The sequence below is a fragment of the Sinohyriopsis cumingii genome, unplaced genomic scaffold (genome assembly GCF_028554795.1).
Source record: "Sinohyriopsis cumingii isolate HCF-2022 unplaced genomic scaffold, ASM2855479v2 utg001342l, whole genome shotgun sequence".
NCBI classification, from domain to species: Eukaryota; Metazoa; Mollusca; class Bivalvia; order Unionida; family Unionidae; genus Sinohyriopsis; species Sinohyriopsis cumingii.
Genome location: NW_028315986.1, coordinates 62,050 through 80,396, shown reverse-complemented (window position 1 = coordinate 80,396; position 18,347 = coordinate 62,050). Strand labels below are relative to the sequence as shown.

The 18,347-nt window shown below is 36.9% G+C and overlaps 1 protein-coding gene across 1 annotated transcript in view; it reads left to right on the top strand.

Annotated features, from left to right (window-relative positions):
- Nucleotides 1–18,347, top strand: part of LOC149772603 (1-acyl-sn-glycerol-3-phosphate acyltransferase alpha-like) — a 63,609-nt gene that overhangs the window by 32,804 nt on the left and 12,458 nt on the right. Inside the window, exons 3-5 of the mRNA XM_089947585.1 lie at nt 4,041–4,216; nt 4,717–4,812; nt 13,010–13,082. Of these exons, the coding sequence (XP_089803711.1) occupies nt 4,041–4,216; nt 4,717–4,812; nt 13,010–13,082 (345 nt within the window). The remainder of the gene's footprint in view (nt 1–4,040; nt 4,217–4,716; nt 4,813–13,009; nt 13,083–18,347) is intronic.

The window sequence follows — 18,347 nt, the reverse complement described above, 5'->3', positions numbered from 1 at the left end:
ATATATATATATATATATATTTATTAATACTTGACTGGGACTTCTAGCCCTTGGGGATGTGGGTGGTTTGGTTGACAGCGTACATATTTAAAAGTAGCCTCCTTCGACGTGTATTAAAATCTTTAAATTAATGTGCTCAAGAAAATAAATACAAAAAAATAAACTAATAAGGCCCACTTAACATCAAATGTATTTATCGACTTTTTTTTAATGAACCTAAAACTTACTCAAGTATTTGACTTAGTCACAAGAACTCATAAAACAACAACTGGATTATTTTGTCGCCTATTGCCTTAGAATTTGCCATACATATATTAGAACTTCGCCTTAGCATATACTAATTGTATACGAGTACGGGCATGAATACGCTTAAAGAGTTACGGGTATTAAACTAAGTTCCGGAATAAACAGATGTTTGCAGCCCCAAATACTCGTGATTAAAATTGGTTTACATCCAGGTGTTTTGAGTAGTAATTTGGCTTGAGCTTTTGATCTTACAGATACAGTAAGCAACACTAAAGGACATTTGCCGACCATGCGGTACTTTCATTAGTGCTTCAAGAATTACCTGACGCGCATAATTGCAATTTTGTTTAACTTATTTAACGACTTCTTTTTGGTATTGCTAATTATTTATAAATGTTGATAAATATTCACGTTATTATACCGGAACACTCTTCGTCAAAACGGGAGTTATTTCCCTTGGCAACTCCTGACCTCACTACTTTTCCTGTTACACAAGATATCGCTAAATATTTGCAGTTTGTTTGTTTGTTTGTTTGTTTTTGGGTTTTTTGTGCTGTTGTTGAAATTTAAAGCAGGTATTATGTACAGTTTAAGATGTTCTTGGAGAGTATTGGGGTGTCTTGGGGTGTTTAGTGAGACCCAAGATCAGTTAGCACTCAAGAAGTCTGAACTGTTTAGAAAACAAATTTATGATCAAGCAGTTGAGGAAGTTCAAGTCTGCCACAGTATCATGTCTTGATAAAAAAATATTTCTGCATATATGTAGTATTTTAGTTTTATATTGCAATCTTGATATAGTGTAGTATTGACAGTCAGAGTGGATGGAGTTATTGTCATGGTATTTTTCACTAATTCATGTCCAAATTCACAACTTTGTATCCCTATTTTCACTAATTGTGAGCCTGGAAGGTTGGCAGCTATGCTGGAATATAGATGTTTTATTTATAGGGAGGTATTCCACCCATATCTTTCCAGAGCTTGTTATGAGTGAATCAGCAGCGGGCTGGTCTGTGCAGTTATTTAATAAAAGTAGAGCTTTCTCCTCTAAGCCCATGGAAAGCTGGTGGTTTCTGACAGCTGGGACAAACAACTTGAAAAACCACTCCGTAAATATGGTCACAGTCATCCACGCATTTCCACTGTTTCTGTATACAAATGGAAGACTGTCCATGTTCATATGATGGAAACAACGAGGGGACTTGTATTTGCCAATACATAACTGTTTCATCTTGTGTGTACCAGTTTTGTAGACACAAAGCAAAAGTGTCAATCTCTCTTTGTTCATCTTGAAGCCCTCCTTTTTGTGTGGGTCATATCTGGTAGCAAGAGTTTTATCTGGCATCATTCTGTAGCAAAGACCAGCCTCATCACAGTTGTAAATTTGGTCTTCTGTGTATTGTTCACAGATGATTATCTGTCTAAGCTGGTTTGGATAATTACATGCGGCTTCCTGATTCACTGAGTGTATCTCTCCTGACAACGAATTTTGTTTAATTCTATGTCGGCACTGGAATCTCCAAAGCCATTCTTGTCTTGCCCTAAAATGAGATTCATTGTCCATAATTTTTGCCATTTTCTCAGCTTGTGCCTTGAGAATTGTTCCAGAGATGGGAACACCTTGTTAACGTTGCTGTGTGAACCATGTGTACACAGCATCATCTAACTTCGTTCCTTGTGCAGTCTGTGCTCATTTTTGTTTGATCCCATCATCTGAATCAATATCATATAAGTAATCCCGAAGTTTCTGCTTATCATTAAGCCAACCTCGAAGTGTTGACTCAGCAATTTTTAGTTCATTGCAAACTTTGGCTCTTGCTTCAGCATTATGAAGCCTATCTATGATTCACAGCTTTTCAGTAACTGAGTACGCATTTCACTTGATTCCTTTACTCTCCATGGTCACATTTACAAATGATTAAGAAACATTACTGTTTGGTAATACATAATTTAATGATGCTAAATACATAAAAATGTGAAACCATTTTTGATTGGTCAGATAAAATGAACTTATGCTCAGATTTGCATGCCTTTGAATTTTTTCTTTGTATCTACCTTACAAAAGACATATTCAAAATGATAAAACAAAACAGGTCTCTTTTAAATGATTTTTTAATGCAGCAAACACCTCCCCAAGTTGTTGATCAAAACAAAGCATGTAATTAGGTTCTCACAGAAGTACTCACAGGTTTCGATGTTACGGTTGATTGGCTTTTTTCATGTTTTCATAGAACAGAATATGTTGCGATTATAATGTTTACTCTGAAATGGAATTAAAGGATTAGAATGTGACTTTCTCATAGCAAGACATTTTATTGGTGTTTATTTCATTCTCTGTTGCCACCAGTTTTCTTTTACCAGAAGTTTTCATTGATCGATATTTCACCAGACTGTTTATTTAGAGTGTATTGACAACTATTTATCATTAAAAAAACTTACATAATATATGATATCTTATTTAGAACTTGCAAATTTCACAATATGGATTCTATCTTATCTTTACGGGCATTAATCACCATTTTTGATGATAAAACTAGTGATGTATCAAGGTTTAATTTACCAATTCTTATCATAATTTTTTCACGTTCAGCATATTTTAAAGATATTTAAAATATATTTTCTTTGGAGAAAAAAATTAGAGCCACGCTGGACACCGCGTTATCAGCGGGATTGCAAGATATACACACACACACACACACACGAGTCCCAGATCAAGGGATCTTGGGCTGTATTGCTTAGGTCATTAGGAGAATGGGTTATCTTTCATATGGGGAATCCAACCACTCATCTCCAGAAGGATACACGAGGTAGAGGCCAGATGCTCAGCATTCCCTCCTGTCATTACTTATTAATGTAATGTGATTGGGTGGCATATTCAAAGGAGAAAGCAAATTTTTAAAGTAAATTAGTTTCTCCAAGAATAGCCCACAATGCAAGCATCCATGTTAATGTCTCACTCAGCTAAAAACTGGCAACCCATGGTGGTATCAAGGGGAGGTAATGGGCAAGAGCTACTGCCCTTTGTATATCTAACAATAGACAGGATAAAGATGATTTTTGTCTTTTAGTAGGGCTGGATTCACGAGGTAGCAGGCTAATATTCCTAATATAATATGATTGGGTACTAAGTATCCTCTGAGAAACATAGTTTACTTAAAAATTTGCTTTCAAATGATCAGTCAAACACTGACATTAGCTTAGCTGGATTCACCAGTGAAAATTTTGGTAGATGAGAAAATCACAATTTCATCTTTTCAGCCATATATGAGTCCCCAAATCAAGGGATATTGGGCTGTGTTGCTTAGATTATTAGGAGAATGGGTTATCTTTTATATGGTGAATCCATCCACTCATTTCCAGAAGAATACCTGAGGTAGAGGCCGGATGCTCAGCATTCCCTCCTCCCATTACTTATTCTCCTAACGTAATGTGATTGGGGGGGCATATTCAAAAGAGAAAGCAAATTTTTACAGTAAATTGTTTCTCTGAGAATATTTACCCAATCACATTACTTAAAAACATCTCAACCACCTTGCCATACAAGTATCCGTGTTAATGTCTCACTCAGCAAAAACTTGCGACACCTGGTGGTATCAAGGGGAGGTAATGGACAATAGCTACTGCCCTTTGTCTAAAAAAAATAGACAATGAGACAATTAATGTCTTTTAGTAGGGCTGGATTCGCGAGGTGGCAGGCTGATATTCTTAACATAATGTGATTGGGTAAGTATTCTCAGACAAACATAAATTACTTTAAAATTTGCTTTTCTGATTATTTAAAAATAATTTTATTTCAGGGATGTTTGAGATTTGGCCAGACCGCTGTGTCAGCTTAATGAAAAAAGAGCTTATTTATGCTGGACCCTTTGGACCAGCAGCTTGGCTTTGTCATGCCATATTTATTGACCGACTTAACCATGAGAAAGCCATAGAAACTCTACAAGCAACGGCAATGATGTTACATGAGAAGAAGGTTGGTTGATATTCATTTTATCATTTTATTGAAACTTAACTTTTACTCCCATTCAGTAACTGTTTTTGTATAGCTTTATTACATTAATTGCCAATATCAGCATATATCTATATATCGTATACAATTTCAGACAGTGTTAAGGCTTTTAGATTAATACAGTAACCATTATGAAATAATTATCCATAGATAAGATATGAAAAAAATAAATGGGAAAGTGAAGATACTTTTCAGAAGAAAAGAAACAAAACAAGAAAAAATAATCTGAAATGAAATACATTACCGATCTTTGGGTTGTTTTGAAGAATCATATTCTTGCAAAACCACAATGATTTATATCTACAAAAGTAAATGATGTCACAGTATTAAATTCTTAGACTGAGTTCTATTCATGTGTAATGAGTACTGTTAACTTATGAGTACTGTTAATTTGTAATGACTACAGTTCAGTTGTAATGAGTACTTTTCTCTTATTAAACTTCCTGCTATGGTTTGTTTTTCAGCTTAAAGTGTACATCTTTCCAGAAGGCACTCGGAACTATGGAGGTTCTATTGCATCTTTTAAGAAGGGGGGCTTCCATCTAGCTGTTCAAGCACAGGTTAAGATCCAAAGTAGCGTTGTTACTTACTGCATTTTAAATCTAAAACATTTCATAGGCATACCATATGGGCCTTGTTTCATGGAGACTTAGTTTCTAAAATCTACTGCAAAGAAGAAAAGCAATATTTTATATGTTTTATATTTTATATTTTTGACAATGAGTAAACACCTCCTTTATGACTTACTGCAGATAAAATTGGATTACAATGAAATCTGATTTGAAAGATCTACTACAAGTGACCACCTGTCATTTACAACCAGGATCATTGCACTGTCTTGAACTGCCACTTAATGATATTGACCAGCAGTAATTAATTTTTGGCAGAATGTATGTTTCAACACTGTTATGAATGACCATGTCATAAAACCTCTGATATAAACACTGTTGACATTTGTTTAATGCCATTTAATTCTGATTGCTGATGAAGATCTAATACAGATTACAGCTTGTTTGTTTTTAATGTAGATGAAAAATTAAAAGGAGTTTGGTTTTCTTAGTCCAGCAGGTATCATTGTACGTACACTGTTATGTAAACCAGGTTCATATAAATCCATATTGCAATTAACCATTTCTTCTTTAACTCTTTACCTTCTGCAAGTACTTGCAGCCCTGCCTACTAAGCCTGATAAGCAGCCTGCCTTCTAGCAGCTGTTTGTAGGCTGAACCCCAGAGCATCATAATAGCTACCTGAGTGAGAGCTTCTTGAGTTTGTGCACATGCTGTTTACATGTATCAGTCGTGTCCCATGCAAACTATGTAATTTAATGAAAAATAAAATTTTAAGCACTTACCAATATTTTGTGCTACTCATTTTCACCAACAAGTACATATAATCCACATGAATCAATGTTTATATTCACATATTTATAATTAAAAAAAAATATACCCCAATATATGTGTTTATAATATATATTAGATTACTTTTCTCACCACTATTTTGCACACCAACGTGTCCACTATTTTATTGCAGATTTGGTAATTTTTTATGATACTGTCTGAAGCATGTAAAAAGAAATCTATCTCCCTTGCATTTTCTTCTAAAATAAATGTTGGCCCAGAAACTGCTGTAAAGTTGTCCACATTTACCGGTCTCACTTGTTCCGACCAGATTTGATTGTCTCGTGTTTCTTCCTTGGATTCAAATAAATCTGAAATGTCAGGTGTCGAAACAGGACTGATACTAATGTCCAATCCTTCATCTTGAATCTGATTAAAATCAATATCATCACTTTCAAATCCTTCAAAACTTCCATCAGAATCGTCGTTGGAATACATGAATGTTGACATTTTGCTATACTGTTACCATTGACCTCGTTTTCAGTAGAATTTCCCACTTATATGCTGTAAAACTACTAATAGAATATGTTCATCATTTTATGTAAGGATTATTTTCATTGGCTAAATATTTTAAAAAAGAACAGATGTTTGTAATTTCATCCAGTACAAAGCTTTAATGTGAAACTTGTATATGCATATTGGGGGTTTCCCAGCCCTTGGCTGGAAACGCATGTATCAGCCAGCCGGGACAGAGAGAATATTATTAGCAGCTTATATATGCATCGCTGGGGTTACAAGGCTATTTTTATGGTCGCATATATGCGTCAGCAGAAGGTAAAGAGTTAATGCAATTGCTCATAGATGTACACAGGTCAGAGTTCATATGGTTTCTTTTTCTGTTGTGTAAAGCCAACATATAACTGATAAGGCAAAAGAATAATCTGACTGTCCCTGTTTGCTGACTCTAACATTTTTTCGTCATGGTTAAAAACAAAATTTTTAAAACAATCCAATTAAATATGTATGATTTTTTTTTGTTTTAAATGATCTGCCTAACCTAATTTTAAAACTAGAGCAATAGGAAACACTTTTTTTGCTTAATGAAAGTGAGAGATATCCCTCACCCATCACTTTGCCCTGTAGAAAGGCTTATTTGGCTTTTGGAGTTAATACATTATTGTCCTGGGTGAATGACCATGTCTCGTTAAATTTTACTAGCAATTTCTGGATTAACTAATTCTATAGTCATTGTAAAGGTTGCCTTATTGATGTTACAAATACATAAACCTAGATATGAATCTCATCAGTTCACTGTAGGATATTAATTCATGTCCTTTGTTTATCACGTTAATCCATTTATGACATGGACACATGTTCACTTCAACTACAATGTGAGGGCTTGAATGTCCTCTTTCGTAGGTTTATCTGGGAGAAACGGGCATCTTTGAGCTCCACCCAAATGTACCAGGTCCTGTTTAAAAGCCTTTTGGGTTGTATCGATAAAGGAGACGGTCATATGATCACTTTTTGAATGGCCACTTACAATAAACAATTCCTGGTGATGAAACCAGGTTGCATCATAAGGACCTCTGAGCCATCTGACTGAAATTTTAGGTCAACAGAAATTAAATATAATTCACAGACTTTAGATGTCAGAGTGAACACTGTCAGGAAACTATCAGGAAACAGGTTTGGTATGATAGGAGCTTCAGTGTGGTCCTGGCTAAAGGCTCATACTTGTTTTAATTAAACCTAGTAAAAATCTAGGCAAGACTCCACTTGGGAAAAGAATGAGTGGGTTAGAGGTCTGTGAAGTCTAAGTTGGACAGGAAGTCAGAGAGGTCTTTGTTATGACAACTTTGATCCCTATGATGATGATGGGCATGTCCTTAATATTAATTGGAGCCAACTTTTTCTTGAGCAGGCAAAGAAGAGTCAGCTAATGTGGGACACAGCACTCAAAAGGACAATATTTTCTACTTTGCGTCAGTCCCTGAAAATGCACCATTTCCCTTTGTAAGCCACTTAAGTGGAGAGCCTGCTAGTGGAGGGGAAGGGCCTGCTAGCTTGTACCATTCTTGCTAAGATTGATGGTTGAATTTTTTCTGCTGCAAGGCTGTCTAGACAGGAGTGAAGTGGTCGGGAGAGGATGTTCTGGGTAAGGATGGAACACATGCATCCAGAGCCTTTAGAGAAGATTTGGATCTTCCTGTGTAGATCTATTGCTAGCTCAAGAAGATCTGTGATCCAGGACATGTCCCAGTGAAGAAAGCAATCAGATTCATTTTGCATTTCTAGCCTCTCAGTTTTTTTTATAACAGTAGGAACTTAGTTGGTGACAAAGGGCCATAGACCCTCTCAAGTGAGAGAAAGCACTGACAGACCAAACCTCAGGGATTCATTTCTGGGGAAATGAAGGTAGACAGTTTGTGATTCCACCTGGTTGTTAAAAGATAAATCATCAGATGCCTTCATTGCTGTCAAGTGTGATGAAAGACTGACAGATAGAGGGACAATTCCATGAGGAGAATCTGTTTCCCCCTTGATAGAAAATCAGCCAAAATAGAATCTTCCAGAAATATGTCACATCTGGATGTTGGTGTTGCATTGTACACACAACCAGTGAAATGCCCAGCACATAATGTAGAGTTGAGGTGATTTGGTACTGCCCTTTTTGAGGAGATAGTCACCATCACCAAGTTTTCTAACATGGTATGATGAGCACAATCTTGTTCTCAAGATGGGCACATCAAAGATGAAAGACTTTGGTAGCTTTCATCGCCATGAGATTGATGTGGAGACCTTTGTCCTCTGGACCCCATGAGTCATTAACAGTGTCAAAATCCTCAACCACAGGTGCTAATATTTGTACACATGGTCACATCTAGGTGCAGCCATTCAAGAGGTATTCCTGACGTGTGTTAACCATGGTTGCATCACTGGTACAGGAATGATAATATCTCACTTTTTACACTGATGCTGTAGTCAAGTGGCATGGAAGAGGGACACCCTACAGATAACATGGTCATCTGCACCAGGTACCTGTTGAGGCAACCCAAAAGGAAAATATAGCTGCTGAATAAAAGAATCCAAGGAGTTGCAGTAACTCCCTGATTATGATCCATTTTCTGTTGTATATCAGTTATACAAGGACAAATGTTCGGACCACCTGAAGGTGGGGAATGTATACCAGATTGAGGTGGGTTAGAAATTCCATACCCAGTTAGATGAACTGATGGGATAGACAAAGAATGGACTTTCCAATTGATCAGAAAACCTAGATGATATAATAGGGAAACAAGATGATTCTTTCCTTTGACTAGAATGGAATTGACCATATTTTTCTGGAGAATGTTATACAAATATGGAAAAAGATGAAATTGTACAGAACAGGAGATGTAATGCAGTGGAGTAGTTTCATCACTGCTAAAAGAGACCACCATAAAGCTGAGAGGCTTTGGCTTTCTACCAGATTCATTGATGACATGTAACAAGCTGCAGATGAATAATGATAAAACTGAAGCCATTTTGATTACAACACAAAGACTTTCTCATTCACATCCTTTACCTCAAACAATAAATATCAGCAACACCAACATTAATTTGACAGTCACTATGAAACCTAGGTGTTACTTTCAACAATACTCTCACATTGCACCAACACCAACATGTCATGAACATATGCAAGGCTGTGTATCTTTGAGCTGAGACATCAGTTCCATTTGCAAATATCTTTAAATTCACCTATTTCGACTGCAAGAACAAACTTAAAGACCTAATATTGTTTCCTGCCTTAAATATTTTCAGCATGTTTTATGTTTTCTAATTTCATGGTGCTTGTTTTTTGTAATTATATCATTATATATGTTTTGAATGTTTTAGGTTTCAGAGCTTCTAAAGATTAGGCATTATACAAAGTCCTTGTTATTATTATTATATTATTATTATTATTATTATTATCATCATTAGCTGTTATAGAGAAGGAAACTGATAACAGTTTCTCGAGATGTAATCCACAGGAATTTCCATAAGGGTGGATGGATGGGAATGAGAAAAATATGCATCTTTCAGCTTGAGACAGGTGGCAGTTTAGTTCAGATAGGTGAAGAGTTAAACTGATCTTCTTGTCTCCACCTTGAATACCACTGGCTGTTGTCAGACCTTCCAACCCTTACAATTTTGCAGCAGGCCTTATGGAAATGATGCTTAAAATATGAACTATGGGGATAAAAGCACAAATTATGGAATAAGATTGTTTATGGTAAAATCTGGAGACTGGCTTTTCTGTGTTTGAGTTAGATCCAGGATTCCTGTTAGATTCAGTGGAATTAGAGAACCAGACTAACTTTACAGGAGTACCTCAGATGCTTTAAACTGCACATATTTTTGTGATGCAAAACATCTGCATGATCAATCTTTTGCTTATTGTTTTTTTTTTTTTACAAATGGTGTCCAATGAATAAAAAGGAATATTCACATTCTTGGGGAAAAAAGCAGGAAGGGCAACAATTACATTTGGTGGACGTCTTGTGTTGATTTGAGTATGTCACAAGGCGGGGAAGATGATTGCTGTTGCCATGGCCTATGTGAAATATGTCAGATTGAGAGATATCAAGAAGCCAATTTGTGAAACAATACTGGAGGTAATTAAGGTTCCAGTGAACTTCACAAACATTTTGAATTGAATGTAATGTTTACCATAGCTGCATAAGTCTTGAATCACACTTCTATCTCCAGCTTAACAAGAGCAGTACATAATAATAATAATGAGGACTTTGTATAGCGCCTAATCTTTAGAAGCTCTAAACACTTTACAACATTAGACAACACCTGTAAAATAAAAAACATATATAATGGTATGATTACAAAAAACAAACACCATGAAATTAGAAAACATAAAAAACATGCTGAAAATATTTAAGGTAGGAAACATTATTAGGTCTTTAAGTTTGTTCTTGCAATCGAAATAAGTGAGTTTTAAGAGCACTCTTGAATGGGATCACTGTGTCTTTGTGAATAAGTTCAGTGGGCAGTTCATTCCACGTTGCTGGGCCCTGGTATGCATAAGAGCGTTGTCCATATGACTTTGTTTTCATAGTGGGAATAATGAGTATACGATTGTGAGAAGAGGAGCATAAGTATCTTGCTGGTGTGTACACATGGGTGAAGTCAGATAGGTATGTTGGACTGGAGTCTGTCAGTGAAACGTAGCACAGAGAACAAATTTTGTGTTTGATTCTGGATCAAATGGATAGCCAGTGTAGGGTACAGAGCAGCAGGGATGTGTGCTCTGATCGTGGTACTCTAAGTATGATCCGAGCAGCTGTGTTTTGAACTTTTTGAAGTTTCTGGAGTAGATATTGAGATGAACCAGGCAGAATCGAATTACAATAGTCCAGTCTTGAAAGTACTAATGAACACACGTGTTTTATTGGCATCAACTGAAAGATATTTGCAAATGGAGCTGATGCGTCTCAGTTCAAGATATGCAGCCTTGCATATGTGTATGACGTGTTGGTGCAAGATGAGAGTACTGTCCAGAGTAACACCTATGTTACGTACTGACTGTGTGAATTTAATATTGGTGTTGCTGATATTGTTTGAGGTAAAGGATGTGAAAGAGAAAGTCATGTGTTGTGATCAGAATGGCCTCAGTTTTATCATCATTCATCTGCAGCTTGTTACATGTCATCCATGATTTCACATCAGAAATGCACCTCTCTACACCTTGGATGGTAGCATCAGCTTCAGTTGGGTGGCTAGATTTATATATTTGGGTGTCATCAGCGTACAATTGGTGAGACACTGGATGATGATCTATGACACAAGAGAGTGGCTGAGTGTATAGAATGAAGAGAACAGGTCCAAGAACAAACCCCTGTGGAACACCACAACATAGATTAACTGGGCTGGAGTGTATTCCATTTGCAGACACAATTTGTGTCCTGTTGACCAAGTAGGACTTGAACCACAGTAAGGCTGTATCATGCCAAATACATGCTGGAGACGTTGAAGCAATATATCATGGTCTATTGTGTCAAATGCTGCAGACAAATCAAGGAGGGTGAGGACTGTAATCTTTCCACTGTCCAAAGCAGAGAGAATGTCATTAACTACTTTTAGAAGAGTAGTTTCAGTACTGTGGCAAGGGTGATATGCAGATTGTACATTGCTAAAAAGACTGTTTGAATTGAGATGAGATACAAGCTGGGATAAAACAACCTTTTCTAAGATTTTTGATATGAATGGGAGATTAGAAATTGGGCAGTAGTTCTTTAAATCATTATGGTCTAGTGTTGGTTTCTTCAGCAGAGGCTTTACAATGGCAGTTTTGAAAAATGATGGGAATCATCGGATGAGAGAAAGGTATTAATAACATCAGTTAGTGAAGGCAATACTGGATCTAAACACTCAAGCAACAGTGATGTTGGAATTGGATCAGGTTCACATGACTTTGGTGAACTCTGTATCAGGATTGTACGTACAAAATCCATAGAGACAGGTTCAAATGCTGCTAATGGTTGCAGCACAAATTCTGTATCCCAGCTGTATGGTGATGACGAGTCAGTTGCAATTGTGGTGTCAAGTACATGATATTTTGTCACACCTTGTTTCAAACTGGTCCAGCCTTTTTTTTAAAAATCGATTTACTGATATGGTCTTGTTTGGGGCTTGGAAGGTCTGTGTTTACCTAGAAAATGCATTCAGAAACATCTTGAGATTGTGCATGCCACACATTCTCCACCACCCACTTTTTAATGAGCATCTGGAACCTAGCTACAAAGGTGTTTCCTTTACCTAGTTCAGCAGTACTTCATCAGAAATGGAGATGATGGAAAGGGGAGGATATTGGCAAAGCAAGAACTGAAGGCACTCTGAAGTAATTAGGATCACTTACTCGCTCGGAGGAAAGAGATTGATCCAACACTGTTTGGAAAAAAGTCGAGAGCCTACTGCAGCATAGATTTGTTTAACACTGGGAGATCTGTGAAGAAGGAACCAGATTTTGTCTTATGCCAGTGAAATTGCATAAAATGCTGGAAGTTGACTCACATAAAAAGGAAAGGCTTTGGAATTGCCTGGGTCACTGATTGTGGCAGAGGGACTCTCGGCAAGTTTTATTAATTTCTCCTGACTGTTGGGCAATATGGAAGTTGTGTAGTCACACTTTTATCAGTAAGATAGATTATTCCATGTAACCTGAACTCCATCTACACAAATTAAGAAAAGATCGTATTTGCCTGTTTGTTTTTGTTGATGTAAAGATAATACAAATGTTTTGGTATCCAAAATGCAGGCTGAAGGTGCTGGTGAACAGGATAAGGGATGGGGGAGCAGATTAAAAATGTGCAAATATTTGCAGTTTCTTTGACATTTAATTTTGATTGCAGAACTTTTAATCAATTTCTGCTTGCAGGTGCCTATTGTTCCAGTTGTATTTTCCTCTTATTCAGAATTTTATTCAAAAAGAGAAAAGAGGTTCACTACAGGTAAGATTTGATACTTAAATATGCTATGAATTTGCATTATTTTGGCAATAAACATTTTGTTCATTTATGGATGAATGGAGTTGATCACCTAATGATCTATCACTACAACCTCTGTAAACTGAAAAATCAAACAAAGTGCCATTAAGAAAAACTTGTTAGTTTCCTACTTCTTATAGGTGCATAAAAGATAATGCTTTACAATGGGACAGAGCATGTTATTTGAGTAATGAGTTGTTTTCAGATCATTATAACCCTTCCCTATCAACTTTCTGGTAAGCAAATTAGGCCCAAAACTATTGAACCAAACCAGACCAAATTGGATATTTAGATACCCTGAGCCTGTCTCAGCTCCTGATTTGATTCTGGTGGAAGTGCTCTATTTTTTCATATAATTTCGTTATAACTTTTGGAATTTTTAACATTTCTTGAACTAAAAATTCACTTTAGGTAGACTAATAAAACTAGATTTGCATACTGTATTAACTGATTAACTCGTGGTTTTGTTGTCATTTTCACCTGAAATGCAAGTTAATAAAGTATCTTGGGGGCTACTTCTGAAAATATCCAAATAAATCTGCTTCCAACAAATTTTCACTTTGCCTGATCCCTAGTTAAGTTTTAAACATTTTTCATCAGCTATTTCGTTCATGCATGTGCAGAAGGGTATAAGTTGGAGGTTTCTTTTAGTTTTGTTGGGCCTATTGGACCCATCATTTTCATGTCCTGGACACTTTTTACTCCAAATCCCCAACTTGTGCTACCTTTTGCAAGGGTTTGACTGCCAGAGCAGTTCAAGCCAGTCTGCCTTAAATCTGAGGCCAGAAAGTCTAAAATCCAGACACAAAATCCAATTTCAACAATGGGCGAATTTTTTATGTACAAATATCGGGTCTCAAAAAATGTTTTTCCCTCTTTATTTCTAATGTGAGTAGAAAGTCCAGATTATCTGGTATCATTGTTGAGTTACATCTGTCTATCTTTCTGCAATGCCAACCACTTTGGTGTAATTTAAATGACCTTGACGCTACGGAGCTCGGAAGTAGGGTACTACCTCCTGATGCATAAACGTGGCACCAGGGGTTAATGAGGTAATATTTAGATGACCTCTAAGATTTTACAGTCTGTATAGCAATTTCTCCTTTTTTTGTTCAACAGATTTTTTAAGTTTTTTGGCTTTAACTTTTTTCTCTGAGATTTTGTAAGAAAGATTAAGCAAAAATCATGAGGTAGACAAAATGAACATTTGGTAGGTATATTTGTATTGTATGTATATGACCTGATTAGATATTCAGGCCACTTTTTAGCAATTTTTCCAGTTTTTAAATCTTTTTTAAACCTTTTTGAGGACATATCTTTCTGAACAAGAAAAAATAAACTTATTAGCAGAATTTCAGCAAAAATCACGTGGCAGGCAAATGAAATGGGGAGGGGAATATATAAAAATAGCTTAGAATTTATTTATGTTATGTGATAAAATAAATTGCATGTGTTCTTTTCATTTTCCTTCTATCCCTTTGAAAATGAGGGAAACTAGAGTTTATGCCAGGAACTACTACAAATATGCTGGAGACTCCTAAGTTACATGAGTGAAGAGTCTGAACCCCTCATCCTGATATCCCATTGAAAATCCTCTTCAGAACCATCCCATTCAAATATATGATATATGATACCATCATTATTGTTCAAGCTCTGCCAAGTCTTCCTTTCAACCTGAATTATGTTGAGCAAGACACAGGTGTACCTGTCAACCTTTCAGAGAAATTTGGGGGGTTTTGAAACTCAGTATGTTTTTTGTGTTTGCAAATTCAGTTAGTGCACATGACCCATATAAATAACACTGTACAATTGAAAATGAGTTATCAGTTTATATAAACCTACAGAAGATGACCAGAGATTAAGAAAATAAAATGCATTTTCTTTTCTCATATTTAATATACTGGCTGGGAAGTCTGCGCTATCTTGTATCATCAAAACAGTCATGTGGGTACACTCACAGAATCACAGCCATACAGATAATAAATTAAAGACTTCGTTGATTCACTGTACAATATTAATTTATAGTCTTCACTGCTATTGATAGTTCATTAAATGGTTTGAAGGTGATGCTGAGAGTTATTGCTGGTCATTGCTGCACTCAATAGAGACTTGGATGGTAGTGTTGTTTTAACTTTCCTGAAGACCCTTGTGCTTGCTGCATCTGCCTTGATGCTCTGGTATTGCTGTGACATCATATGTTGTATACACTACTTCAGGATGACTCATGTCGATTTGGTGTTTACAGTATGTGAAGATGTATAATTTAATATCAGTGATGTGATATCCATTACTCTTATGTAGCTTACCCTTCCAGCATGGAAATTATCTTTGTCCACATAATAAAATTTCCAACCTTACATGAGATGGAAAGTTGGAGAAAGTTAAGAACTAGAAGAATGCAAACTCAGTCTGTTCCCCACCTCAGTGGCCTATGTGCAGTAGCCATCTTATGGATGCCTTCTCTGGATGCCATTTTGTATCAGTTCACTTCAAAGCAATTTCTTCAGAAGTGTTGTCTTCACTTGTGCCAAGAATGCGTACTTGGCACTGAAATATGGTTTTCCATATTCCTTGAGTGTTTATAACCTTAGTCCTTTGCATATTTGGTGGTAGTATTAGCTCATTTGAAAGATTTAAGTATATGTTATTCCATTTATCAGCGGTGCCCATTTCCCCTTTCTCTATTGGGACTGAGAAATTCACATTTGTTCCTAAATCAGTATTATTTTCCAGACTCTATTATAGGTATTGTCTCCCCATTCAACTCAGATTTGCTTATGGCTTCCATTTCAGTCTTCAGTTAATTAGTGGACATCTGGTGTCATGTTTCATTAACTAATGCTTTATGTTAAATTTACACTTGCAGAAGGGAGTCATACACCAGCGTTACTTTTAGCATGTTCAGGTTGACACATGACATTAATTTGAGCTGAGTTGTCATCACACTCCACTTATTTTTATGCATTATAATTATATTGCGATTTTACTGGTTTCACTATGTTCATAACCATAAGTACTCAGGTTAAGTATTGCTAATGTTACTTTGTGTTTGACAACAGGTAGTATGCCATTCATTGGTATCTGGAGTTAATTCAACTCACACTCACACTTTTTTATTCAGAATAATATGTTGTTTGTAGCTGGTTTCACTACATTTGTTGTCATCAGTACCCAGGTTAAGTATTGCTGATGTTTAATGTTGTCGAATCACAGGTCTCGCATCAGACATCATTATCATTAATATAATACAAGGAAGTAAGGCATTGCTGTTATTACATTGCGTTTCAGTTTGGGTCTCATGCCCTTCATAAATATTATAATCATCCATGATTGTTCTGATAGCCAGATGATCAAACCACAGTGGAAAGGGAAAGTTGTGATCCAGATCAATAAGATCTGAGGAGAGGTCCTCCTGCAGGTCACAGAACAATGGATGGGCTTATTTTTCAGTCTGTGACTACTGGTCACCAGTCATTAGAGTTCTTGTAGTACTTGGATAGGGATCTGGACGAGACACCCTTTCACCAAGCTACCAGTGGGAACTGGAGTTGGCATACATGCCCCATAATATGGAAGGGGATCAGATTGGCCTGTCCCTCTTTCTTATAATCCTTCAAAATTCAAACATGATGTAGGGACATCATTTCATGGAGGAGAATTGTCCTTCCCATTTATGCTGCCAATGAAATCTGGGCCTTGGCCATATAGGATGGTTGATATTACAGGTTGACATCATCTCCTCCTGCAGCCGATTCTGTCACCTCGCTCCATGTGAGGAGTTATAGGATGAGGCTGCTCTTACTTCCAGGTCTCCCCAGCATCAGTAAGACACAACGTAACAGTGTCCCGCCCCCAGGAGTAAGAAAAGGATCAGGTTAGAGTGACTTAAATGAGTTTGATGCTGAACTTGGGCAGCAGAGGATTAAGAGATTTGGTCATTAAAGATTTTTTCTTCTGCTGTTGGATATGTGTGCCAAGCCCTCAGGCTCAGATGATGAGAAGATTCTCTCCAGTTTGGAAAGACTTTTTGAGGCTACCTCATGTCCAAATCTTCTTTTGATCTCCCATTCAGCTATGGGCATAGAGCTTTCTCAAACAATTTGCCTGGCAGCATAAGGATATGTTTCGACTTTTAGCCTTGGTAGTGAGCTGCATAGTACACTCCCCTACCTGGCCTCCATTCAGCATCTCCACCCTATTGAGACCTCTAGTGTCAGTTGTACATGTACTGGGGATAAATAAAATAAACTCTTATGTCCATATTGGGCTTTGCAATTCTATTTGATGGCTTCTAGAGGGAGAAGGAAGGGTAGGAAGCATCTTTGCCTTTCTTTAAAAGGGCTCTGCTGATATTCTGGCATCAACTATTTGTATGTGGATTGTCCCACTAATCAAGAGATTTTATCAGTTCCTTACTGAGATGGTCCCTTCATTTATGAAGATTAATGCCATGATGTTCGAGCCTTTTCTACTTCATGGGTGTGTATGTGTGTGATTTGGATTTTTAACGTAGCTTTAACAATTTTTCAGTCATATCGCTACGATGTCTGCAGTGTGGCAGTTTATAGTGATGTCTAGCACTGGGGCATCATGCTGCAGGCATGTAGCATGATATTCCCACCCAGTCACATTATTCTGACACCAGGCCGACCAATCCTAACACTAACCTCTTAATGCTGAACGCCAAACGAGGCAGCTGATAGTACCATTTTTGTAAGTCTTTGGTATGACTCAGCTGGGGATCGAACCCACGACCTCCCACATCTGAGGCGGACGCTCTAACCACAAGGCCAACAGAGCGGTGGTACCTCATGGGCATATCAAACATCATGCATCTTTGGAGAATGTTATTTAAGCCATGTTTTGGTGTTTACATGCTACCTTCTCCTTCTACCTTCATTCTTTGATGCACCAGAGCTTAGGTATTATTTAGGGCAATGAATGTGCAGATAATCTTTAATAAATGTTCTTGTTCAAGACCTTGAGGTATAATACCTTGTTTCTTCAAACAGCATCTTTTTGATTATGTGACTTCCAGCAAATTGTTTTGTTCCAGTTCATGCACTTCACCTATGCAAATTAACCTAATGTGCTATCCCACAGCAATGCTTCAAGAATTTTTAACAACAAATCACAATAGCTGTTGTAATTTAAGTTATATATGCACAGGTGGTTGTTTTTCTCTGACTGGCTTTACAGCTTAATCATCTCTATAACAGTCAGCTGTGT